The 26,181-nt window shown below is 38.1% G+C and overlaps 3 protein-coding genes across 4 annotated transcripts; 2 read left to right on the top strand and 1 right to left on the bottom strand.

Annotated features, from left to right (window-relative positions):
• The first annotated feature begins 597 nt into the window (after positions 1-597).
• Positions 598-6,950, top strand: LOC145466754 (uncharacterized). The gene is made up of 4 exons (XM_081450462.1): positions 598-1,420; positions 3,528-3,653; positions 4,516-5,120; positions 5,746-6,950. The coding sequence occupies exons 1-4, from the start codon at positions 1,291-1,293 to the stop codon at positions 6,655-6,657; spliced, it is 1,773 nt and encodes a 590-aa protein (XP_081306588.1). The 5' UTR covers positions 598-1,290; the 3' UTR covers positions 6,658-6,950.
• A 3,283-nt stretch (positions 6,951-10,233) lies between these two features.
• On the bottom strand, positions 10,234-18,267 carry LOC145466757 (GMP reductase 2-like). Its single transcript, XM_081450465.1, has 10 exons — positions 18,117-18,267; positions 17,662-17,787; positions 16,451-16,534; positions 16,125-16,298; positions 15,335-15,416; positions 14,657-14,763; positions 13,937-13,979; positions 13,268-13,324; positions 12,835-12,937; positions 10,234-12,154 (listed from the first exon to the last, which is right to left on the bottom strand). The coding sequence occupies exons 1-10, from the start codon at positions 18,201-18,203 to the stop codon at positions 11,974-11,976; spliced, it is 1,044 nt and encodes a 347-aa protein (XP_081306591.1). The 5' UTR covers positions 18,204-18,267; the 3' UTR covers positions 10,234-11,973.
• Positions 18,268-18,327: 60 nt separating this feature from the next.
• On the top strand, positions 18,328-26,175 carry LOC145466756 (enoyl-CoA delta isomerase 3, peroxisomal-like). Of its 2 annotated transcripts, none has more exons than XM_081450463.1 (8): positions 18,328-18,608; positions 19,222-19,387; positions 20,349-20,893; positions 22,216-22,382; positions 22,846-22,966; positions 23,301-23,390; positions 24,342-24,485; positions 25,038-26,175. In XM_081450463.1, exons 1-8 carry the CDS (start codon positions 18,588-18,590, stop codon positions 25,194-25,196), a joined length of 1,413 nt encoding a protein of 470 aa, XP_081306589.1. In that variant the 5' UTR covers positions 18,328-18,587; the 3' UTR covers positions 25,197-26,175. The 2 variants fall into 2 exon arrangements, with proteins under 2 accessions (XP_081306589.1, XP_081306590.1); XM_081450464.1 differs by lacking the exon at positions 18,328-18,608 and adding an exon at positions 18,632-18,742.
• Positions 26,176-26,181: the final 6 nt, after the last annotated feature.

The raw sequence follows: 26,181 nt of genomic DNA on the forward strand, positions 1-26,181 counted from the left end.
TGATGACTTCACGTGAAAACGACCTATTGATATTCCGTCTTGACTCATCACAGGCAACCCAAGCTCACGATGCGAGGAGTTATCTTTTTTTTTACTTTTATGCGAACGTTCAGCGAAACGTGACATTTATATATCACGTTTCGCTGAACGTTCGCATAAAAGTAAAAAAAAATAGAAATAAAAAATGATAACTCCTCGCATTGTAAGCTTGGGTAGCTTGTGGACTCATTCGCGGAAATATACCCTTTGCTCGCGCTTTTATTACGTCAGAGCTCGTGCTAGTCCTGTGTTTGTAACTACTATCAGGTACAAAACGTACAATGAGATTCACTACAAAAATGGTTTCGTGAGATTGTGACATTATTATTATTATTTGCCGGCTTCAAAGTACAGTCAGTGGTTTATGCTAAAACAGCTAACAGAAAACTCGCTCTGGTCTTATCTTGTTTGATAGAAGTATGTAGCCTGTAGCAAGCGCTTTCATATACAGAGTATTTTCTAAAAATATTTTTTCAGCTCACATTGACACGGCCCCAGTTGTTCGAAGGCTGTATAACGCCATCCACGTACCGATCCGTATCGGATAAATCGCTATTCAGCGATCACAAAACAAACCACGCTATCTGCAGCTGGATAGTGATTTATCTGGACTTCCAGTAATCCCTCTTTCGTTTAGTCCGTCGCGATTTCTTTCGCGTCTCGCTCGATGAACTAAGCGAAAGAGGGACTACTCATAGTCTATGATCAGAAGCTCCGATTTATCCGGTTTGCGTTATCAATCTTTCGAACAAGCATCCACGACATGGCCTCGGTTTCGAGTGGAAACTACTTCCTGTCTCGAAGTGGCGCCAATTCAATTCACCGTAGTTGATGATTTATTCAAGACCAGAGTTGAAGGTCGCGAATTTTCTCTGCATTTCATTGAATTGAAAATCATCCGATATCAACCAAGTGTAAATATCTGTGAGTCACGCCGCTTTGTGCTTCAGAAATTTCTTTGTCATGGTACCCGCGGAGGCAACAAAAGTACCTTTTTCTTGAGAGATTATGAACAGTTTTGAAGTTTTGAGCCGTTTGACATATCGCTCAGCTGTGCTTTAGTTGATTTCTCTTGAAGTTTTATTGTTGGAAAGAAAACGACGGTAGACCCTGAAAAGCGTTTCCGCGAAGGTTCGCGTTCAGTGCAAATCAACTCGGTTTCCTTCTCAGCACTTTGCAATCGAAACTGGATGAAAAAGGGGATTTCTGACCGTATTTCAATTCTAATAATCGAAAAATATCCGTGAAAAGATGAGTAACACAGCTCCAAACACGACCGGCGAAGAAACTTCAGCTGCTGTTGGAATCGCGCCTTCGTCTTCAGTTCTCACTTTCTCGCAGCAATCTTCAGATTCGTCTTCCCAAGGCTTGAATTCGCAAGGTAAGACATAACACAAGTTCTCAAGTTTTTTGCAGGAGGTTCAAAATGTCTACATTTGTAATTGTTTTTCTTTGGCACGTTTTGAATTCATCTGCTTTTCGATTCTGTTACTGCATAATTAACGCCGTGTTTCGTACAAAAGATTATTTGTTCGCCGAACTCTCAACGTGTAAGGCAGTATTACTTGTCTTTGAGTTTGCATGCGTCTAATGTGATGAAAATTGTCCTGAAATAAGCCGGGCATAAGGTATATTCTTATTTAATATCGGTAGTGTTCAGGCCTTATTTTGCCGAGGCACGAGGAAAGCTAAGTTTTTAATACACAACACGTTCTGTCACGTCTTCTCTCCGTGAGAAGAGGAAATTTCAAGCTGTTACGAGTCACTCAATTGATGTGGCATCCCAAAAACGCGTTGTTACGCTAGCAAAGGTCTTTGCCCGTGTACTAAGCTTTTTTATGAAGGTTTCAGGTTATATATCGTGATGTTTTAGTATGTCAGTTCATGACAGTCACTGTCGAAGATCGCATGACACACAAGCAGGGATCTCATTTGCATATGGTGGCTTCGTGTTGACACCACATTTACCCCACGCCAACGAAATCAAGGAATTTCTCGGACACTTTCCTTTTTGAAATGATACATCTCTGGTAGGCAGTCGCTGATAATTGTTAGTCTCTGCGTCGTTTCGCTGTTTTTTGGCGCAGATGCTTGTTATAAGTGCATGTGAAATCGATTAGTACAACAGCACAGATCAGTAGAATTTTATGCATATTGAAGCTTATTTGAAGCTATTCTAATTTATACGTCGCCTTCGCAAGTTTCATAGGAAACAAATATTGAAATGAAAATACGGGAAGAAGGAAGAACTTCCAAGCTGTTAACTAGGTATTTGGGGAGGAAAAAGAGAAGAACCTTTAGAGCAGTCAAAACTTTGAGGACCTTTTTTTTTTTTTTTTAAAGTAATATTTTTAGTCAAGTATTAAATAAACATTAATGCCATTGGCTGAGATTTTTGTGATGTCCAAAGTAATCAAGTAAGAATTTGATTATAATTTGTCCCGAGTGTGCTGAGGGACAAATGTAACTCATGACATCCAATGCCTTTACAGTCACGCAACATACACAACTCAATATATTCTTTTGGTGGAGCTTAATGGTCAGCTGATTGAAGTGTTCACTGATTTTTATTGGTCCATATCATGAAAACTGTAAGATTCCTGCATGCTTTTCTCCACTAGACTGACATTCTTGAACGAACCCAGTAACAATATTTTGAGTTATTTTCATCAAGTTCAAAGTGGCCTTTAAATCGAAGGAAACCTGAAAATAGTAATGCTAGGCAATACTTTCTTTATATCAATGCTCTAAATAATACTAGGTTCGTTTTCAGCGACTTCATCTCATTAGTGCAGGATAAAATTGAGATAGAAAAATATATTGCTGCCATGTTGAATGGTGAGATGGAATTTCAACAGAAGTGGAAATGTTTCGCTAAGATAGAAAAACACGAAAGAGGTAATAATAAACCAGAAAGAAACAAGGATGGTGAAGGATGGAGAAGATTAACACAGATTACAAACGACGAACTTGAAAAACCTAGGCTTAACTTTTCAAGACGCGTAAACCGTGATGCAGCTCCTTTAACACCCCCTCCCCCTCCCTCCAATGTGTCCCTCTAATTATTGTGTGATAAATGGCCCTTCTAATGTTTTTGTCCATCTGTTTGTCATTAGCCATCTGGCGAGAGTCCATTTGTACTGCTGAAAAAAGGACCTCCAAATAGTAAAATGGCTGTGTTTGTGATTCACATCTTGCAAAAGTGCAAAGCTAATTTGCAAAATTTTACAGTTAGAGGGGAAGGAATTTCCTTCCAGCACGCCAACTTCTCTGTGATTTCCAGAATTCCATTTTTTATTGAGCAATTTTAAGGTTCTCTCTCCAACCATAGGAATAGAACTTTGCTACTTTAGGGCAAATATCAAAAGTTGAATAAAACCAAGGGAGGTTCTGTCACCCAGTAGAGATGAACCATGTCACCAGTTTTAAAATTTAAAATGGTGGTATGTTTTAAATGTCGAGTTGACGTTTGCTTGAATACATTACAGAAAATCCTCTGCAGTGTTCCGAGTCAATGGCATCATCAGGTCGCTCAGATGACAGTCAAACAGATTCCCAGCCTACATCTACACATGGAAAAATTCTGGTCCAAGGTCCAGTGAAGGAAGGAACAGGTGTGTACATGTTTGATTTTGTATTATATGCGAGGCATTAAAATGTCTTCACAGAGCAGTGTTTTGTTGACTATTGAAAGTAATTTGAGTTTGCTTTGGTTTACATTAATGCACTGCATGATTGGCTTAAAATAGAAAAAAACTTGTAGTAGCACTTTTTCATCCGATCAAAAGTAAAACCAAAAACCTATAAATCATCACTTATTTGCACACATTTTTGGTGTGCTTCCTGTCAACTACATGAATTTGCTTCGAGTTTTACTGTTTTTATATGCTGCTGGATTGTCAGTGTCCTTTGCTTTGTGATTGACCAGAATGATAACTTTGGTTTTGGTTTACAAACCTCAATGAAAACCACTCTATATGACAAAAAATGTGTACTACCTTAGAGTTATTTGTTATTTAAAATGTGAGAAAATGAAAACTGGTTACATGATTGTTGAAAGTGATATAAGGTGAGTCGTCATGAACATGGGACAAAGAAAAGCATGAGAGTTTTAGTTATTAGTTAGTTTTGTGGCACCTCTTTTGGACTTGAAAGATCTTGGCAAGTCCTTCTTCTGAAGTTGACAAAAAGTACAACCCGGTTCTCTTTTAGGGGCTGTTAGACTTTTCCTGGGTCTGGTCTTAGCTGAAAAGGACTCTAATCTTTTGGGGTCTAACAATTTAGGACCCTCATTTGGACTTTCCCCATCACTTGTATACATGACTGCATCCCTTAGAAGGTTAAACCATACAAGAAAAGGAGAAATGTGAGGTTGAAAAATGGAAAAGTTACAGATCTGGAGCAAAATGTTGCAAACAGGGCATTGTTGGTTATCAATTTTATCTCCTTCATTTATTTAAAATTATGTTCTTTCAGCATTGGAAGCATCAGGGGCTGAAGCTGAACCAGACAACATAACAAGCAGTTCTGAATCAAAGACCAGCACTTCAACATTATCATTCACATCACAGGCAAAGCCTGCCGATAAGGCTCCAGCTCCAGCTTCAAATGGCTTTCACTACTCTGCTGGATTCCTGGCCACAAGCAACCTTTCTCAGCTGGCAGAATTAGCCACTAACAAGTCTGCCATGAATCAAGTACCATCAAACAATACACAGTTACCTGCTGCACAACCTTTACAACCTCATGTACTTGGAAACCAAAGTAGATTCATACTTCCTAGTCAGGGAATGCCTTCTTCGATGTTCGGAGCATACCCGTCAGGTCCCCTGATGCACATGCAGGGACAGTTTCAACCAGCCCCCCCTCAGATACCTCCACCATTTATCAAAGGATCCATCATTCAGCTGGCTACTGGAGATTTGAAAAGAGTTGAAGATCTTATTACAGATGATTTTATTCACAGCACAAGACTCTGTCCTGATCTTAAGTTGGAGACAAGCACGGTTGTCAAAATAGAAGATGGTTCAGATTCTGGAAGTACACATGTTACTTTCACGATCAACAGTTCTAAAACACAGGTTAGTTGAATAATATAATGTAGATACTGCAATAGCAGGCACTTGGGCTCATGTGTACTATTAAAAGGTATCACCAGTCGAGTGTCGATTGATACTCTTAATTGGCCCTCAATCAACACTCAGTCGACATCTCGATCGACACTCAATTGACATCTGGATCAATACCCGGTCAACACTCGATTGAGATCTCAGTTGAAGTCAGTTCAGAGTCGACTAATTTTCGCAGACATGCCATTGAGTGTCAATCTATAGACTTTACATATGAGTCAGTCGACACTTGGCCAACTATCAACCCGCTGTCAGTTGAGATGTTGATCGAGTGTCGACCGAGATATCGATCAAGGGTCGATAGACAGTATTGACCAACCCTTGACTGTGGATGCCTTTAGTACACATGATCCAGCACTAGTAATACATTTCTAGGGCTGGTATCATTTGCCATCCCTAAGTTTGCATGCATTTTCATGACAAACTAATGCTTCAGGCACACAGATTTTGATTATGAAATTCGTGTCTGGTTAAAGGTGGTTCAGTCCTGCAATAAGCTATCTTCCTATTGAATGAATCATGCTGTGGAATCAAGTATTAAATAATGATCTTCACTGTCTCTCTCATATTCCTACAGGTGATTCTAAACTGCCCAGTTGAGCATCCTTTCTTTGTGTATGGCCAAGGTTGGACCTCGAGCAGGCCAGAGCAGTCACTAACCAAATACAACCTTAATTGTCAGCACTTAAAAGTTGGTGATGTGTGCATTTTCCTCTCTCCGTCCAATCCTATTATTCCAGCTGGTGTTGCACTCTCAAGTGGACCAGCAACACAAGTAAGTGGAGGGAATTCTACTCTAACACAGTCTGCTCCAGGTGTCTTGTCAAATGCAACAAAAGCTCCTGCTGTAAGCAACGGTACAAGTCAAAGTGCAACCTCTGTCTCGGTGTCATGTGCACAAACTATGGCTGGAATGACAGCCTTACCTGGAAATATGCCGGGTGTTGTTGTTACATCCTCAATGCCTCTAGGCATTCCCGCTGTCTATTCAGGAACACTCCCTCCAATGCAAAATATTGGTCAGGGAAAAGCTAGTGTTCAGAGCACTACTGATAGGTCTGTGCCACCAACACAGCCTGTACAAGGAGTAGGAAACACATCAGATGGTGAACCTTCAGATCCGCTGCAATCCACTGCAGCAGTACCAGGGGGATTCCCGTTACCTGGGACATCTTACTACCAACCACTTGCTGGAGCGTTGATGACGGCCATGCCCCCTGGGCAGACATTTGTACAGGGAACAGTCATGCCACAGGGTTCTGTAGGAAACGGATTGCTTGTTGCTGCAGTTGGGTTTGTACCAGGTAGGCCTCCAGCTCCTTTTGTTCAGCCTGGAATGCTATATGGCACTACACCAATGGAAATGTTGCCAAAGGGAGCTGACGGCAAGCCAGAGGAATATCCATCACAAAAAGGAAGAACAGACACACAAGCTGAACTGTCCCAACCTGACGTCAAGAGGGCCAAAGGGGAAACAGAAGTGAAATAGAGTTGTCATGGAGATGAGTGCTTTTATATAGAACACAAAGTCGTGTAGATTAAAACAGATTTATAATCAGGCTATATATATATAAAAAAGAAAAATGTCTTTTAAGTTGTATTTATTTGTAGGTTGTGCTAACTTCTGAAGTTATCTAAATAGTTTCATCATTAGTTTATAGTGTGTATAGTTAATACATAAAGTTGTGAATTTTTTCAACCTGTAGTTTTAGGATAACCACTAGATATTTAACCTTGCCTTGCTCCATGTTGGAAGTGCTAGTAAATGATTGTACATGTATTGTCAATGATTTCATTCAATCTTTGATAAAAAAAAAACTGTTATGCTGTAATATTTTGAGCTCATTAGAATCCTAATGGAGAAACAACAACAACATGATATTAAGTGTAAATGCTGGGAGAAACATGTACTCGGAAAAAATCCAGGTCCCAGATGGGATCCCATCTGGGTCTCGGATTTTTTCCAAGTATAAGTTTCTCCCAGAATTTACGCTTAATCTCATTAGAATCGCATCAAAATGTAGATGCTTGCTTGATCTAAGCCATATCAAAATTTATATCTACATGTAGTTGAACCTCCTGTGCCAGCTAAAATGTCGATCTCTGGTTATTCCTCAGGGGGGGAGGGGTTGGTTGTGCATACCTGTCCACAGGGGGTCCAAGTTGGCTACCTTAAGTTGCACAAATTCAGGCATCAACCCTGTTTCAACACCACTGATTGAATTGAGCCAGCTATAAGTAAGATAACTAATAAGCAAGTATACAAAATAAGTGTCCAGTCTGGTTATCACATGAGAACAAAGTGACCTATCAATAAGTAATTTTTCATGAAGTGTATGTCATAATCATTAGACAGTACGTCCCAAAGTAACAGTCCTGTATTTATTTCAAGTAGCCAAAAAAATTTTCATTGGCGTAAAATGTTTTCGTTATTTTAAATTATTAAGAAACTGTCGTTACACCTCAACTCACTATACAGTAACTTAATATTAAAAGTGGTGGCTCATGTATTTTTATTTTACAGTTTATTTCAACTAAAGGCTAAAGGTCTAACAGAATAACATTGTCATCTGTTCTGTCACTGATTGTTGATTACTATACAGCTTGTGTAAATTCAAGTAGAGCTGAACTGAAAATCAAGAAGTATTCTGCGGCAGGTCTAAAAGGTTGTCCGACTGGAAAAGTGACAAAATAAGAAAGATTGGTCCACACAGGACTTGGTGAATGACATGCTCTTCTCAGATCAAAAGGTAGCCATTCTACTACAATTTTCAGTTGAGTAAGGCACGGTGGAAGTTTGGTGGCCTTAAAATTGCGATGTTGTCACAGCAACTTACCTCGTTTCTATTGGTAACAATATCAACAGTTGTGCATCATCTGTCATGTCGCCTACAATTATGCACACTTTGTTGCCAGTGACGTCAAAGGCCAACAAGTTGCCACTGGAAACGGAGCCAGTTGCCCGTGACAACAACACAGTGTTCACGTAAAACCCTGGTGACTAAACTTTCATTGCGCCTTACTCAATTGATAATCATAGGGAATTCAGCATGATTGAAACTTTATGGACTATACACTTGCCTGATGCTAATATCAAGCAACACAGACATTGAAATTTTGTTCACAGGTTATACATGCAGTCACAAAGTTTTCCAGTTTCAATATTATGTAATTTCAGCAGAGAACATCAAAGGAAAAGTTAAATGTACATCAGGAAAAACTTTTATTAATTATTAGTTTTCTGATTTACTCACAGTAAGTTTGATGTATAGTAATTATTTTGAAGTAACTACTGTATGCTTTGTAATTTCCAAGTTAGAGTTGCTGTGATGAAGGGATTGTGTTAATTAACTTATTTTGTGTTTGACTTAATTGAATTTTTTTAGTCAGATTTACCTTTTTTCCTGGAGGTTTAATGGTATATTTTTACAGTTGCTTTAGGTCAAGGGTCACCGGTGTATCTGCAAGAACAACTTAAGTTTTTAATTTTGGATGACAATTTGCTATCACTAAATATAACCTCAAGAATGATGGCTTTGGAAAATTAGAACACACTTCTCTAAGAAGTACTCTGAACATGACTAATGGATAGATTATTAAGTAATTTGCAGCTCCAGATTGAAATAATTTGTTGGTATATGTAGTTCAAATTCTCAAGAAAATACAGTGGAACCCATTTGTACAGTCACCAAAGAGCCATGAAAATGAGGCTGTCCATATTAACAGGATGGCCATTTTAACTGGTGTAGAGTCAAATTTCTAGCCTGTGTACATCTGTCCCCCCCCCCCCCCCCCCCCCGCCCCCAATAAAAAAAAATGGGAATTTTTTTTTAAGGGAGGGGATGGATGTACACAGGCTACACATTTCATGACTGGTCTAAACTGAGCGAGGTCTCTAAGGTATATCCTAAATGCACTATTTCTAAACAACTGTTCTTTAATAAACGTCAGAGTACAGATATAAATTTTTAAACAATTGAAACATCAATCAAGGTCATACAATATAAATATTGGAAACTATGGAAAGACCAACATAGCTGGTTTGAGTGGCCATATTAATGGGGTAAAATTACAAAGGATTATACAGGTTGGGATTTCAGAATGTGGTCGTTGGCCGTATTAATGGGGTGGCCGCATTAACAGGGTTTTCTCATTAGCAAATGTAGGGCCATTTTGCCGGGACAAAAAAGTGGTGGTACTAACAAGGTGACTGTAAAGCGGGGTTCCACTGTAATCAGAATTTTTCAGTGTGTTTTGTGCAGCTTTACTCACGACATGAAGTCTGTTGTTCCTGTCTTTTTTCCAAAAGTGATAATTGCAATAATTAACACCTTGTACAGAAAACCTAGTTTATCAATTTGTTCAGAATAAAAAATTACAGAAACGATGCTAGGCTGCCAAATAGGTCTCAAATCTTAGGTTGTTAATAGTTATTAAAAATACCCTAGTTTGATAACTAAGTTACCAAAGATTATGGATAATTAACACTACAAAACTAATGCTTGATGTAATGTTTTGAAGTAGATTGCTTATTCCTTGACAGTTATTTGTTATTGAACATCTCCTAATATGCAGATCTTACACAATGTTGAAATTATTTAACAAAATGTTGAAGTTGTATGTTAGTATTTATGTTTTAGGTTACTAGGCTATGTAGTTGTTTCAACATAGTTTTGTGTAATAAACTTGAAGTTTACCGTTTATTTCTGTTTTCATTTCATATTAACTTGAATGAAATTAGTAATTTTGCCCAAGTATCACTCATTGCTTGAGCTTGAAATGTGAAACATGAAACAGTACAAAGTTTTCATCAGTAGCTAGATCTATTAATCTATTTATTCTGCAACACTTGTGAAAAAATCAAAATATACAGTTGAACCCCTATAAGTGGCCACCCTTTGGGAAATGGAAGGAGGCTGCTTAATAGGGGTTTGTCAGGAATTGGCATTCAAATACAAATTAAACAAGCATGGAATCATGTGAAGACAACAATAAACAATTGTTTGAAAGTTTTTAGTGGTAACTTTCTATTTCGGAGTCTTAGCTGTCATGGCCTTTTCCACAGCCGCCTCGTAGAGGTGGTTGGTTAATAGGGGTTATATTTAGTTTTTTCGTGACAACAATTTTGAGACATGGAAAACTGGCTGCTTAACATGGGGTGGCCATTAAAAATTTAAATAGGTGGCTGTTTAATAGTGGTTCAACTGTATGTTGTAACACTGCCTGATTAATAAACAACTACAGTGGAACCACGCCTTATGGTGACCCTGTTATTATGGCCACTTTGTATGTACGGTCACCTCATAATCATACAGCCTCTTTATTCTGGCCTGAACAAAAGCTCAGTCAGTCATTTTCTTATTTAAAAACCCCTTTAATGCAGCAGGATTTTTGTGGCCTGTTGGTGAGCAGATTTATGGGGTTCCAATGTACAGCAGGGTACATTTAAGCCTCACAACAATGTATTGACATTCATACTCGCAACGCCCCCAACAACAGCAAGAAAGTCTCTCTGCATTCATTAATATCGACACTCAAACTGGAACAATAATTTATTATGGTTCTGAAAAAGAGATTGTTTACAAGTCTCAAGTGATACTTTAGTCCAAATATGTATAAGTATTAATCTTTGTCTATTTGTTAATGATCAATATTCTTCCTATTGACAGGCAAGTTTATTTATTGAAATTGTACATAATTATTATAATTTTTGAAGAAATCATCTTTTGAAATGGTCAATCCCAGACATTTTATAAAGCACTGTCTTTGCGGCCATTAAGGCACAACTTGCAAATGTTTGAAAGACACTGACTACACATCAAAGTGCTAATCCTACTATCAAATAAGTCTCTGCAACTCTAACATTTAGTATACACTTTCAACACAGGAACCAATTTTTGGTTGATGTTCAGAAAATGTCAATAAATTAGGGATAAATTAAAAAGATCACTGAAGATAGAAAAACATTTCTCTGAGGTAGTAAGCTACAAAGCTATATTATAAGTTATCACATGTTAGTTAACATGTGCTTGGGATTTTTCTTTTCAAATAGTTTATCATCAATCTTGATTTTGTGCCATAGGTTTTAGGTAACTTTCCAAGTTTTTCATTTTTTAGGGGTTGGCAAAGAAAAAAATTAATGGGATACAATGTAGCGAATTGTTTCTGTGAGTCAATTTAGTGTAAGTTTGTGTTAATTGAGAATTGCTTTGGAAGAACTTATACACAGGTATAACCTAAGTAGATTGCAGGCAGCATTCTACTGTATAGTAGGCAAACAAAAATGTTACTCCACAAAATATTAAGACAGATGTTTTTTTTTTCTGCAAGTTATTTTTCTTTGGACATGTGCCAGTGGGAGCAAGAGAGCAACTGCGAAGTGAACAAAAACATTAAAATCATAATTACTTTTTGTCTTTTCCCAGCCCCACCCCTTGCATTTTAGCTCAATCATGTCCCACATGGTTAATACTTTGCATTTGATCTTGACAAACTCGAGACAAAATAGAGGGTCTATGGGCAGACTATACAAAATATCCTTGTATACCCCTCCCATAGAAGATTATTTGGTTTGAACCCACCCCCATTGTACAAGAAATATTTTTACAGTTAAGCCTTGTCTCAGAATTTCCAATAACCTCCCTTAGGTAGAAGGAGGCGAAAAGGCCAAAAATATCTTGAGAAACCTTAGGATTGCCTGTCACAGGTCAGCACACTTGCAACTAGTAAACTGTCTAGTAACTCACGATAAAAAACTAACTTCCACCCTGTGGGATGCACAACCTTACCAGGCCACCTTAAATTATTAAGAGAAGACATTATTTAGTTGCATAGTGACTCTAATGAATGTGGTACGTCTTGGAAGCTCCTTCAGCTTCTCTGCCCCAACATAGGTACATGTTGACCGCACACCACCAAGAATATCCTGGACAGTATCATGAACATTTCCACGGTAAGGGACTTCCACTGTTTTACCTTCTGACGACCTGGAAGTAAAGTTCCAAATCAGATGCTGGCCATTGATTGATTGAACATTATCGATTAGTAGATCTATAGGCAGCTAGCCTTTATCTTAAAACAATGAGAATTAATTAAAAGCTATTAGAAGCTGGTGGGGTTGTTTGTACTTAACCTAAATATCTATAAACTATGATATTATCTTACTACGAGCCTGTCTGCACTAAGAAAAAAAGTTGATTGTCCTTCATTTTGTCCAAAACAAGCGATTTCTTAATTTGTCTGCTAGTGTGGATAGGCGATAATTGCATTTTTTTTCCCCATGCTGCAACACTCAAGTGCCAACTCTACCAAGTAAAATAAAAGTTCTGTTTCTGTTATTGAGTTTTAGTTTCATGTTTTGTTGTTTTGTCACTTATGAGAGAAGTGTCAAGAAAACAGAAATTGAAATATTTGGGCCCTTCTTCAAGCTGCAGAAATTTAATTAGCACCCTGGTAGTCGGTTAGTTTTTGGTATGCGGTGGTTCTTAAATTTGTGTCTGCAGATGAAATTGTAACCTGTGACAATTTCCAGGTTTACTTAGTGTTAAATTTTAAAATTCTTACAAAACAGGATCATTCTGCAATTTTTCCAGAAATAGGGTTTTGGGAGAATTAAAAGGAGTCATAATTAAACGTAAAACAATTTTGAAACCCTGACAATACTGACCTGTAATTGGCTACTCCTCCTGAATGTTTTTGCATGGCTGTGGATGAACTCATGCCATAGAATATCTTGTATTTCTTTCCATCACGTTCTATCAACTCTCCACCTGATGTTTACGACAGAGAATAGTAAGGTTTTTTTTTTATTGTTACTAGCAAGATTTTATTTCATATGTTATATAATTATTATATGCTGGTATTTTTCACCTAACAACTAGACTACAAGCCCAGACACATGCAAACAGGCCATAGTATGTTTTAGTGTCTCTGCTTCAAAACCTCTTGAATGAAAATCAAATTTTATTTTGAATCGTAGTAAATCAAACTCATTTTCACTTTAAAATGTTTTGAATTACGGCATCTTGAAATGAAGGTATGGTAAAAGAAATAGCTTTATGATCAAGGGATACCATCAGTGATAATCAGACATTCCTTACCCGACTGATCATGTCCAGCAAACATGCCTCCCATCATAACGAAATCTGCCCCAGCACCTAACAGAAACAAACAAACAAAAATTAAAACATAACCCCTCCTTCTCTAGGCCCACCCAAAAAACCCCACCCCAACCTCTCCTTCGAAAAAAGAAAAAGAAAAAGATTGCAGATGCTAACAGTCATCTGCTAATGAATCCCCTCCTCCTCCTTCAGTTCTCAGGGTACTGAGACCAGTGGGTATATATAGACTTAGACTCAAGAATAAAAAGCATTTCTTTCCAGATTGTTGTTCACTCAGGTCTCCTTGCTTTGCAGTCTGCATCACACATATTTAAGAACAGTATGCCCAATCATGTAATCATAACTACTCAGCATCAAGAAGTATTCCACAGCAGATACAAAAGGCTGCCATTCTAAATTGAGCATGGTTGAAACTTTATTGAGTACGCACTTGTAGATTCTAATTTCAAGCAACACACTCGTCAGACAGTTTACATCAAGCATACTTAAAAACTGTAATCTCGATCGTGTAATTTGAATGTTCATTTGACAGCAGCTGGAGTTTGCTTTTGATTCAGAAGTTATGTTTAGAGGGAAGTTATGTTTAGAGGGAAGATAATTGCTGATGAAAATTTGTGAATCAGTGAAAAAAAAGAAAGACAATTATACCAAAGGCTTTAGAGACATCACCAGGACAAGTGCAGCCTCCATCCTGCAAAATAACAAAAGTCATGTTTTACTGTGCTTTTCAATCATATGCAAACTGAGTGACAGTTCAAACAACAATAATTGAGTTTTCGCTGCTGTCGAAACCCAGTAGTGTACGTCTCAGAAAATAGATCTTCACTTCAACAGGTTCAACAGTTCACGTTTGTGGGTTGCGATTGGTAGATTTCAATCCAGGGCTGTCATGAAGGGACGTAACCTGTAACACCTGTTATGGGCGAGCATGCTTGATTTTCCCTTGATGCTACAGGTGAAATTGCCTGTTGCTGATAGAATTCAACCACAAAGTAACAAGTTTCATGCTACCAGAGTTGAGAACAATGCTACAGGTGACTTAAAATTTAATGACAGCCCTGCAATTGATTTTGTTTGTTTCTTATTTTTAGGATTCGTTGAATTTAATGTCATAATAATGACTGACAGCAGCAAAAAACAGGATCATTAGTTAGGTTTGGAATTTCTGAGTTCATGTGATATTGAAAGGTGCAGTAAAAAAAATGTAAAGAGGTGATACACATTATTTACTGATTACTAAATTAAGTCATGTTGTATTCAAGAATCATCAGTGAAAAAAAAGCACCAATGTCATTGCCAAAGGTTGCTTTGTAATCCCTTCTGCTGTTTACTATGTGAACATTGCAAAACAATAACGTGTGTACATACAGAGATAATATGTCCCTTGAGGCCATGAGCAGCATCAGCGCACTCTAGTACCGCACTCAGCTGTGGGTAACCCACACCAGTCTGCCTGCGGGTCGTGCAAACAGACCCTGTGAAGACAAAAGTCTCCATGTCAGTACAGGTGTACAATAAGCACCAGTAGTAACTTTACACCTTTACATGTACATTGTAAATCAATGAAAATTGACTCACACTGTCAGGCAATAAGCCATGTCAGTTCTCACTGACGTAACTCAGTATTGACTTACATCAACCCAGGGCTATCAAACTTGAACAAGCTTCCATTTGATTCTTTTTTCTCACCAGCTATTGGCCAACAAGGGAGGCACGGTGGCCTCATGGTTAGTGCACTCGTCTCCGGATCAAGCGGTCCGGGTTCGAGCCCTGGCCGGGGACATTGTGTTGTGTTCTTGGGCAAGACACTTTACTCTCACAGTGCCTCTCTCCACCCAGGTGTATAAATGGGTACCAGCGAATTTAATGGTGGGGAAACCCTGCGATGGATTAGCATCCCATCCAGGGGCGGGGTAGAAATACTCCTAGTCGCTTCATGCTACAGAAACAGGGATAAGCTCCGGCCTGATGGGCCACTTGGCTCATATACAGACTTTACCATTAGCCAATAGAAGGGTGTTTAACTCTTAATAAGTTAACACCTACCAGGTCCTATGCCAACCTTGATGATATCAGCTCCATTCAGAATCAACTGTTCCACCATTTCACCCGTCACTACATTCCCTGCCTTATGGTACGACAAAACCAATGTATGAGAGAGGGGTCACTTACAGTTGTGAAAAGTTACCACACAGAGGAATGAGTTAGAAATGACACTAGTAAGAGACTTCAAGCTTCAGAAACATCTTAACTGATTTAATTCCCTGACAAGAAGAGTTCCATTAGTTTTCTATTACGTAAGCTCTTAGCACAAGTACAGTGTAACCAGGGCTGCATTACGTTTTGAGTCACCTGTAGCCTTGTTCTCCACACCCATAGCAAACTTGTTACTTTGTGGTTGAATTCTATCAACAACAGGCAATTTCACCCGTAGCATAGAGGGAAAATCAAGCGTACTCAGCCGTAACAGGTGTTATGGGTTATGGCCCTTAATGACAGACCTGAGTAACAATTTAAGAAGTATTTGGCTAACTTAATAACTAAATGGCTGAGCAAGTGGCACGTCTACTTCTGGTAGAATGACCGATCATTGGAAAACACAGGCTAATGCGGTGTCACTAAAGCTGTAATCTGATTTATAAAATAGTTAAATGGATGCTACTCAAAACCTGTTCTGTGAACTGACTGGAGTAATAAACTGATTGATTTTGATGATCTACAAACCTATTGAACCCTCATTGCTAGTCTGCACAGAGATCAGTATCTGACTGCTTGGTTAATAAGATATATATTGGGACTAAATGGTTAAAATAATTATATATCACCATGTGCATACTATGATGATGTGATCTGGAAACTTGCTCCTGACAGTTTTGACAAATTCCACAAAATGTTCAGAGTAGCCATTTGCAACATCAAGACAGATTCCTGGAACTGTGGGACAACTATCTAAAATCTGCTGCAACTTTAATAGATCTTCATCTGACATTCCACAACTTGCAAGGGTGTACTGAAAATATAATGTATACATTAACAAACCAAAAAATAAGCAAACATGATCGGAAGAAATGATTTTTGTTTTTACAAACTAGTTATTTACAAATTTAACTGGAAATGAGAAAAGAAATGACCAAATTACTCCAGTTTATTAAAAGAACTTACTGGTAAAACACTTGGGTTTTCTTTACCAAACTTGACCCATTCTTCCAGAGGATAATGCTTGTGAATTGCTGTCAGAAGCTTGTGCTGAAAATTCAATTCAATAAAGTTACATCATTTTAACTGGTTTCCATAACATTAAGTGACTCCAAGTATGTCTACTCCCCCTGCATTGCAAGGTTACCCTCAAGCAAGGGCCCATGCCCATGACTCCCCTTTTTATAAGCCTCTTTTAAGCAAACAACCTACAACAGGTGGTGAAAATGCCATGACAATCTGGTGAGTACCCTCACTTTGACACAGTATGACTCCCCCTTTGAAAAATCCTGGCTACACCACTTTCAAGCATTAAATTTGCCAGTACCCATTTATACATCTGGGTGGAAAGGTACTGTAAGAGGACCCTGGCCAGGGCTAGAACAGTACCCTAACCATTAAACCACCATGCCTCCCACAAAGAGCATGTTTCAACCGTTTTTCGAAGACTGTGTATACCTGGGAGACTTCCCTATAAAAATGATTGGGATGCTCACTGCAAATTTTGAAAAGAACCTCTAGAGGGGGGGCCAATGAGTGTGAGTGCAAAGCGTTTTCACCCCTAAGGGGTACCAATCCTAAAACAATAAATCCACTGGCACTGATAGATTTTGAGGTTCCATACCCCAAGCGATGGTTAGAAGGAGTGCCGCATCCTAAGTGGTACCAATCAACAAATGGTACCTCCTGAAAGGTATGACAAGTAACCCCTATAACATTTTATTGGGGAGTCTGCTCAGGTTACAGAGTCCGCAGGTTACATAGTTGCATAGATGGAATATCCCAGGAGGAGGGACTCTCAAATAAAAAGGACATAGGTGCTCGTCGAAAATTTTGAAAAAAAAAACCTTAAGAGGTACCAAGATCCTGTTTTATGGGTGTGGTTCAAAATGTTTTTCACCCGTGAGATGTATCAGTTCTAAAACAACACATTTCCCTCCCCCCACCCCCCCCCCCTTTTTTTTTCATTCAATACCTTAAAAGGTGTCACAAAAGCTTCTGCTGTGGGGGAATATATTTTTGTGAAATCTCCTTCTCCCTTCTTCCTCCCTCTGGCAACATCCACTATTTTACAGTTAGACATATTTCATGTAGACACCTAACATTTCCAGCTAGCACGAGTCTACTGAAAATATGGTATCTGACGACTACTTCTGCGGAAAAACAAAACTGTTTACCTCAGCTAAAGCCACAGCCATACCAAATGTACCGATGGTGTCCATGTTTGCACTTATGATGGGAATAACATCATCTGGAAGTTTCTTCTTCGCATACTTGAAGTTGAAGTGCCTAGCAAGCTCAACCTGCCATTGCCACAAGAAAAATTATGTTAATTAGTAACGGCGCATTCTTCAAAAGGACTGAAAAATAAGCTTACATATTTTACCGCCATGTTATTAAACGAAAATTACGCACGGGGAGCACAACTGGAAAACATATTCCATCGCTTGCTCATTTTCAACCACAATGATGGGCCGGTAGCTCATAGGAAAGCCTAATTAACGACGCCCCATGGGGTTGTTTCGATCGCTGGTGGTCTTCAAAAATCCAAATGTACAATAAGCCCAGTACGTGTTGGAAATTTACATCTTCACGTGTGAAAATCAAAAACATGATTTGACTTCTAACTTACATCAGCTCGGCTGCGGATTGTACTCCGTTTAGGTCGAATTAACACATCTTTAAAGTCCAGCCTTACACTATGATCTAAATGTGGCATTTTCTTGAACAGACAGATCTCTCAGCTCACCCCACAGATAAGTTGCCACCGTCGTACGGGAAAGTGGCGGGGTTTTTTTTTAATCGAATTTCAGTCACGTGGGCAGTGAAGTAGATCGGCTTTGATTATTGGCCGATTTTGGTCAGTTCGAACTCCGATCGCAATGAGCACGTTTGTTTTAAAGTAAGGCAATTTACAACAGTAAAAAGTATTTAACTTGTAATTTGTCACCCTTTCAAAAAGGTACCGATTTTCGGAGGTGGTTTGAAAGCTTTTGTTGATCTGCTATTCTCGAAAGACCAATCGAATGCGGCGTTATATCGAGCAAATGTTTTAGCGCGTGCGTTCGATTTTGGCGCGCAAGTTTAACGGAGACTGCGCAACATGGCCGATGGGATTTATGAGGTGAGTGGCACAAATTATTGCATAAAACTTCGATAAATCTTGCGGTCTTTATCAACTGATCTCATAGTAACTCCCACTGTTAAGGTATTAATACTTAAAGACTGGATTAGAAAATTCTGATGGTGCTGTTAGAGGTTTATTTCGCTGTATTTTGTATTCTTTTAAGTTAATTCATTCATTGGAAATGACAGTTTCGCTTTGGGCATAATTTGCTTAAGCTTAGTTACTCGGTGGTCCTCAATATCTGATGCCTTCTTTGTGTTGCCTGAAACTGAATACAAAAATCCCATCACTCTGTTTAGGGTTACGTTTACATACTGTTTCTTTCCAAGTGACTTAAATCAACATTTGATATGTTTTTGTTCGTCTTGTTCGAGATCAACACGTGTAGTTTTTGTTTTTTTATACTACAGTTGTACCAGCTCATAGATTTATTGATTAAAAATTAGCTTACAAACGGCATGCTCTTAAATCTTTATGGATGCAGATAGCCAAGTCTTGTTTTAAAACAAATAAACGAGGTGAAAAAGTACTTTATTTTCAATTCTTGTACAATTCTCTTTGTTTATAAAGCTAATAAGCTTACTTGCATATTGTTTTGTTATTTTCACAGGTTGATAAAGTAATAGGAAGACGCAGAACATCATCTGGAAAGGAAGAATATCTTGTTCACTGGAAGAATTACGACCCTTTGTACAGCACGTGGGAACCTGTTGAAAATCTATTGCCTTGTCTCCACACTGTCACGGAGTTTATGGCCAAGTCATTCCCAATGCCAGGTAACTACATGAGGGACTAAAAACAATGATTCAATTAACACCCAGGATGGTTATTTTCTTGTAGGGGCTTGACAGAGGGTACTTACGACAATTATCAGTTGAGTAAGGCGGGACGAAAGTTTGGTCACCAAGGTTAAAATAAAAATCCTGTTGTTGTCACGAGCAACTGGCTCCATAACCATTGGCAACTTGTCAGCCTTTGATTCATTGGCAGCAAAGCGCACAAAATTGTAGGCAACGTGACAGGCGATGCATAACTGTTGATATTGTTACCAACGGAAACGAGGTAAGTTGCCAGTGACAACACCATAATTTTAAGGCCAAAACTTCGTAACCAAACTTCTTTCGTGTGACTATAAACAGCTGCGGCTAAATTTTATTACAATTATTAATGAGTTAAGTCTTGTTTTTTATGGATATGGAATTTCCGAGGGTTAGGGGGGGGTCCAAGTAGAAAAATTATGGAAATTCCAGGGGGTGGGGGAAATACTGTGAAGCCCCTGGAACGGAAAATCCTGGGGGGTGGGGGTCAACCTGGAAAAAACCCTCCATGGGGGGGCATGGATATTTTCTGGAACCACACGTTTTTATCAGGGAAAAGTCAAAGGATGCCTGTGGCAACCATGATTTCACCTGTGAGTGCTTTTGTTTCAGCAGCAGAGCCTGTGATTGTGAAGCTGCAAAGGAAATGTTTACAGTTCTACAAGCTAAATCACTCATACATTTAACTCCAGCCGCTACCCAGTCTAACAAGGGGGGTGGGTAGCCAGGGGGTCCTGGGTGCCTGTGACCCCCCATTTGCAAGCCTTTTTTTAAGCAAACAACCTCCAACAGGTGGCGAAAACGCCCTGACAATCTGGTGAGTACCCTCACTTTGACACAGTGTGACCCCCCCTTTGAAAAATCCTGGCTAGGCCCCCGTCTAAACCAGAGTCTCTAACCTTTTTTGATTTTTCGTTAGGAATAAATGCCAGTTGTGTTACTCATTTGGAATCCAGCAAGCCTGAATTGCGGCAACTAAGAAAAGTCACTGATATTGACAAGCGGAAGCTTAGAGGTCTAGCAAACAAGGAAATGGTTGATGAGATCTTGAAAGTCAAAAGTATGGCAAATGAACTTAAAAAATACCAAAGAGGACGTGGAAGAGGAAAGAAAAGATCACAAATCCATGAAGCATGTGAAGTGTTTGGTCAAGAAGCAAAAAGACTTCGTTCAAGTCCGCTCAATGGACAGATTATTGAAAAAACTCTTCTCTCTGGACTTCCTTGCCAAGGTCCTAAAAGAGACACCATCAAGAAAGGTGGCAAAAAGTCCCCAGGTCGCATAGGAAAGAATGGTTTGACTCGGTCACTCATAGCAGAGCTAGGTGATGATGAAGTATCAAGATTAACACGCACCACTCGTATGCATGGTGTCCTAGATGAGTGTGTGTCTGTCCTTAAAGAAGGAAGTGTCTGGAAAATCACTTTGTGTAGTGAAAAAAAGAAAAATGCTTTGACTACTGAGGTCGGTCATTATTTTTTTTTTTAATAAATGACCCTGATATAACTAATTTAAGTTTATTTGTCCAGTGGCCTATGAAAATTTGTTTGTATTTTGAGAGTGTTCATGCTTGAAATCAGGGGCCAGGCACCAGACAAATTGACTTGCTGTGAGAATGATTTTGCCTGCCTGGTTTGACCATCGAGAAGAAATTTTTCCTTATCAAGAGGTTCAAAAAGTTTTGCCCCCCCCCCCCCCCCCCCTGTGAAAACCAGCTGGCCTCTGGCTAAAAAAACTTTTATGAAACCCCTCTGAAATGCTAGCTCGGCTACTTGTCTGAACGACTCTCATTGCCGGCATAATTTTCAAGACATTTGCCTAGAGTACACTCTCTCTCAAAGATGGACATCCTGGGGACCAGTTCTAGCAGTCAGCCTTAAAGAGACATTTGCCTTAATGAGATTAGTTAAACTGAAGACAAACAAGTAAAATTCAGCTAGGGCAACCTGGCCAGCGATGTTTCCCTTGGAGAAGTGTCCACCTTAATGAGAATTTATTTCAAGACAAACAAGTTAATTCAGCTATGACTGCCTTAGGGAGGTGTCTGCTTACAGTGGTCCCCATCTTGAAATAGTTGACAGTATACATTCTTCAGTGAGAGTATCTCAACTTTAACAAAGAACATTTCTAAGCTACAGCGAAATAAGCACTATTCCAGGTTAAAAAAAGAAAATAACTTTCCCTAACACATTCTGCAAAGATGTAGATGATTGTTGGGAGCTGGGAAAGATGCGCACTTTTTTCTTGGCTGAAAGACTTTATACAGCCTTTGAACCAGCACGACTATTTGAACTGGTCCACTTGGAAAAGAGTTAACCAATCAGAGTGTTACTTGAGAACAAAGGATAGCGATCTTTTTCTTAAATAAACCAATAACATAATAATACCACAATAGACCACAACAAAACTGAAAACCCAACAAAGTGCGAGGAGCTGTGAACCTCTCAGGAAACTTTGCCATTTGTTGATTGGTTAGTTTCCTTCCTAAATTTTGTATGCTTTTCAACGTTTTCAGTTTAGTTGAACATTGCAAAATGAGTTTTCAAGCTAATTTTTTTCAAGTCAGATTTATAATATTACTATGGTAATTCCTCGTGATGTTTTCACATCAAACAGACTGTTACTTGCCATCACAAGAAGCTACCAGTCCATTGTTCTCAGTTTATGTTTTGATTGGTTAGTTTTCTTCTGTAAAACATGGCTCATGTTACTCACCCTTTGTTAACAAAATTGCACATTAATTAAGTTGCAAGTATGACTGCGTCGCTCTATTGTCCAATCCTTAGATGTGTGATCAACTTGCTGGTTTTCTTCATGAAGCATCCAAAGAAGAACATGTCAGTATTGTTGTACTGACAGGAGCTGGGGACAGCTTCTGTAGTGGCCTGGATTATCAACAGTTGATCATGACACATCAACGCCAGGAGGCCAAAAGGATGGTGGAAAAATTCAAGTGAGATGTGTAAATCTAAGTTCTCTCAAATTAATTTTCTTAGACAGCAGTTTAAACATAACAGTCTTCTTGGCAGGTTGATACATTTTACTACTTGCCCAAAACAATGAAACTTCATATTGCATGTTCAAAAATGTACAACCTGGGACAATCTGAATGCGCATACACATTTCCTCAGTCCGTAGAATAACTTTTCATCACTTTTGAACCCAAGCAGGACAAAAATATTTATTTTGGGGAGAATTTTCAGCAACCAGTTTGTACTGTAATGTACATAGGTTGCAAGGACATAATGCTATAGAGAAATAAGGATGACAAGAATTGGATAAGATTGACACGTCTTACAAAATACCTAATTCGTATATAACTTTCTTTCTATACAGGCTATTCTTAGCTAATATGTAATCAACTGCACTAACAATATTAACTATATTTAATATGCCTTGTAATTTTTTTAAAACAGACTTTTAGTTGAGATGTTGATCAGTTTCCCAAAAGTTCTGGTAGCAGCTGCAAACGGAAACACCTTGGGTTTTGGTACGGCCCTTCTGGCTTTGTGTGATGTGGTGTATGCTAATAATAAGGTTGGTACAAAATTCTTGATTTTGTATTTTTATCTTAATTTCCAAACATTGTTTGAACACCTCAGACTTTGATTTCCAGTGTTGCTGAAAAAGCTATAACAGTTGTTAGCAAAGAGTGATTTTAATGTTTTAAGACTACATCAAAATAAGTGAGTTTACTAAGGGTGGAGAAATAAGGTGGGCAATAAGCAATTAGAAAAACGAGCAATATCGATTCCGACTGCAATCAGAAAAGAGACATTCTAAACCTTTGCACATTATGCACAGCTCTCTCTTTGTCCTATTTTCAATTTCTTAAAGGCTAATTATTGATTTTTTTGTTTGCTACTTTCAGGCAGTGTTTCAGACATGTTTTACCAAGTGGGGTCATCCACCAATAGGATGCTCATCTACTGTTCTCTCATCCTTACTCGGGAGAACTGGGGCAAGTGCTTAAACTATTAAGGCGGATTCCGATCAAAGTTTGAGCAATAATTGCAAAAATTATGTACTAAAAATCTGCTCATAGCACGGTAACTTTTTGAATGCTACTTGAAACATCTCACTTTGATTCATTTCCTCAAGTGACCCTGGGATTAAGTTCTCAAGCATTCTCGAGAAAGATGGTGTCAAACCTCGTAAGAATGCTTAAAGTGTATGTTATTGTGGTTTGACCTGACATGAAATGTCCGTTTTTATTAAAATATGGATAACTTCAAATTCAATTTTCTCTCGCAGGGTCAGCTAATGAGAGCTTAAGTCTTGTTAAGTTCTTCTTAACTGCATTCAAAATATTGCCATTCTGTGAGGTTTTTTTGGTAACTTTGTTTTTGCCATGATTGCTCAAATGTTCAGCGGAAATCATCTTAATATGTGATTAATTCATTAATTAAAATTAAATTGCCTTGTCATTTTGCAACATTCAGCTTTTATTTTTGGCAATTTCTTTAACACAACATTCTGGTGAAAATGGAATCAAGCAGTTAGTGACTAAGGGTTCTTGTAAATTGTTGCTCAAAATGTGATGTTAAGACATAATTTAAAAATTTCCTTCTTATTTTTGTCTTAGTCTTGCAAATGATATCTCAAATTTTGTGAGATTAGCTCACCAAATGCTCACATCTGCTATGTCTTGAATGGAAGAGCATAAATTTTGCACTTTGCAACCAAAAGGCCTGAAGAAAGATATTAAATATTACTTTCCAACTAGTAAAAATTAGTTTTAAAAGTTTCATGTGACAGGTAAGAAATTTTATAACTTTGTTCTATATGATTTTCAACAAACTTCATGAAGAAAGTAATTACTTTTCTAATAGGAAATATTCATTACAGATAACAACAGGCCGAAAGTTCACAAGGTAATCTATTGTCTTTATTTATAATGACTTTCAAATAGGCTATGTCAATGCTGTTGTTGAACCACAAAATGGTGGCCACAGAAGCATGGGAGAATGGACTTGTGATGGAGGTTTTGAAACCTGGTAATTTTATGGAACAGGTTGACAGCAGGGTTAAAGCTATGACTACCATGCCTAATAAGGTAAATTTCATCAACAGCTCCCAGAGAGTGTGGAGTGGTACAAATGTATATCAGGGAATGAGGTATTACCAAGGCATGGATGTACTCTGGGGATTGGACATTCTTAGGGATAATGTACCTCCTATTGGTGAGAGATTTGCAGAACGTGATGTACTGGACTTGCTTTTACCTGGGCATTAGAAACTACCAGGTGCATGGATAATCCCATGGGGAGTACTGTAGTGTTTCTAGTGGTGAGGTACACCCAGGAAATGTCTTCCATTAGTGTTTCCAAAATAGTGAAATAATTACGGGTAAGATGTTTTGGTTTGATTTTTGGAGCATTCAAATAGTGAAATGGTGATGGCATGTTGCAAATCATTTGACGTTTAAGAGTTAAACTGTTTTTCAAGGGATCATTAATTCAATCAAAATTTGAAAAATGTATTGAAAGGCGATGGTGACTTAAGTTAATAATTTGGATATTTTATTGAGTGGTTTTTCATCTTAACAGAAGCTTATGATCTCAAGCATTAATAATTTATTGCCATGACGTCATTTTTTTGTTCTTAGGTACTGCAAGATACAAAGTCCCTTATCAAACATCCAGATCAGGAAACTCTTCGAGACACAAACTCTGAAGAATGTAAATTATTTCTTAAATACCTTGGAGATGATAAAGTGTTAGACACTCTAAAAGCAAACTGGCTTCCTGATGTTGTTTCTCCATAGTTATATCCTTATAACTTTAGTAAATCATTCTGTTCCTCTTTTTCCACTTTGCGGTGTTTAAAAATTTTAGAATTTTGCCAGAATGTTTTAAAACCTAACATTTTTAATTTTAAAAAAAAGTAGATTTAGCCAGCAACTTGCAAATTGATGTTGCTGTAGTTGTAAAGTCTTATTAAATAATGCTTACACATAGCATTTTATTTCACGATGATTACTATGTGCTTTATGTTCTAGATTACTGGCTAACTTATTATGTTGTTGTTGTTTTTTTTTGTTAAGACCTTTTGAATGCTTAGAATGAATAGTCCTCTATTGACAATTTTTTTTGTGTGAGTGTTACAAAAGGGCTGTTGACTTGTCCGCTTAACATCCATTGTTTAATAGTGATTCTTGTGGCTGGCTACACAACGTTGGGACTTTGTAGTATTTTACGTATTATGAACACCTTGAGATGTAGATTATCTATCTTTTTAGAAATACATTTAGAAAGTATCAGTGCATTATTTTGACACCATTAAATTTTACTTAAAAACTTACAGTATTATTCTAGCACAGTTAACTCCCCTGACTAACGTAACAGTGATTGGGAAATTGCTTAATATGCAATAAATGCTTTTAAACTAAATTAAAATTGCTTTTAAAAGTTTATAGAGCAGTGTTGAAGATTTTAGACGTGCCGGTTATGCCAGTTCCTCTTTGATTACATCTTGCGAAATTTAATCACTCATGACCCTTGTTGAACAAGTTTGACTTTGCATTTCTGTCGAGTGACTTTCATCTGTTTATTATATAGTCCTATTTTATATTTTTAGGTATGAGATTTTTACTATTGAAAACTTTAGACTACGTATTTTCGATTAATTTGTTCGTCTGGGACTGATTGTTTTAATTTACACAGCGCATACGCAATTATCATTCTGTAATTTCTGTTTAGATAAGGTTTCTACAAGGTTCAATAAAGATAGATTGAACAATTTTTGTGCTT

The sequence above is a fragment of the Orbicella franksi genome, chromosome 13, assembly GCF_964199315.1.
Source record: "Orbicella franksi chromosome 13, jaOrbFran1.1, whole genome shotgun sequence".
NCBI classification, from domain to species: Eukaryota; Metazoa; Cnidaria; class Anthozoa; order Scleractinia; family Merulinidae; genus Orbicella; species Orbicella franksi.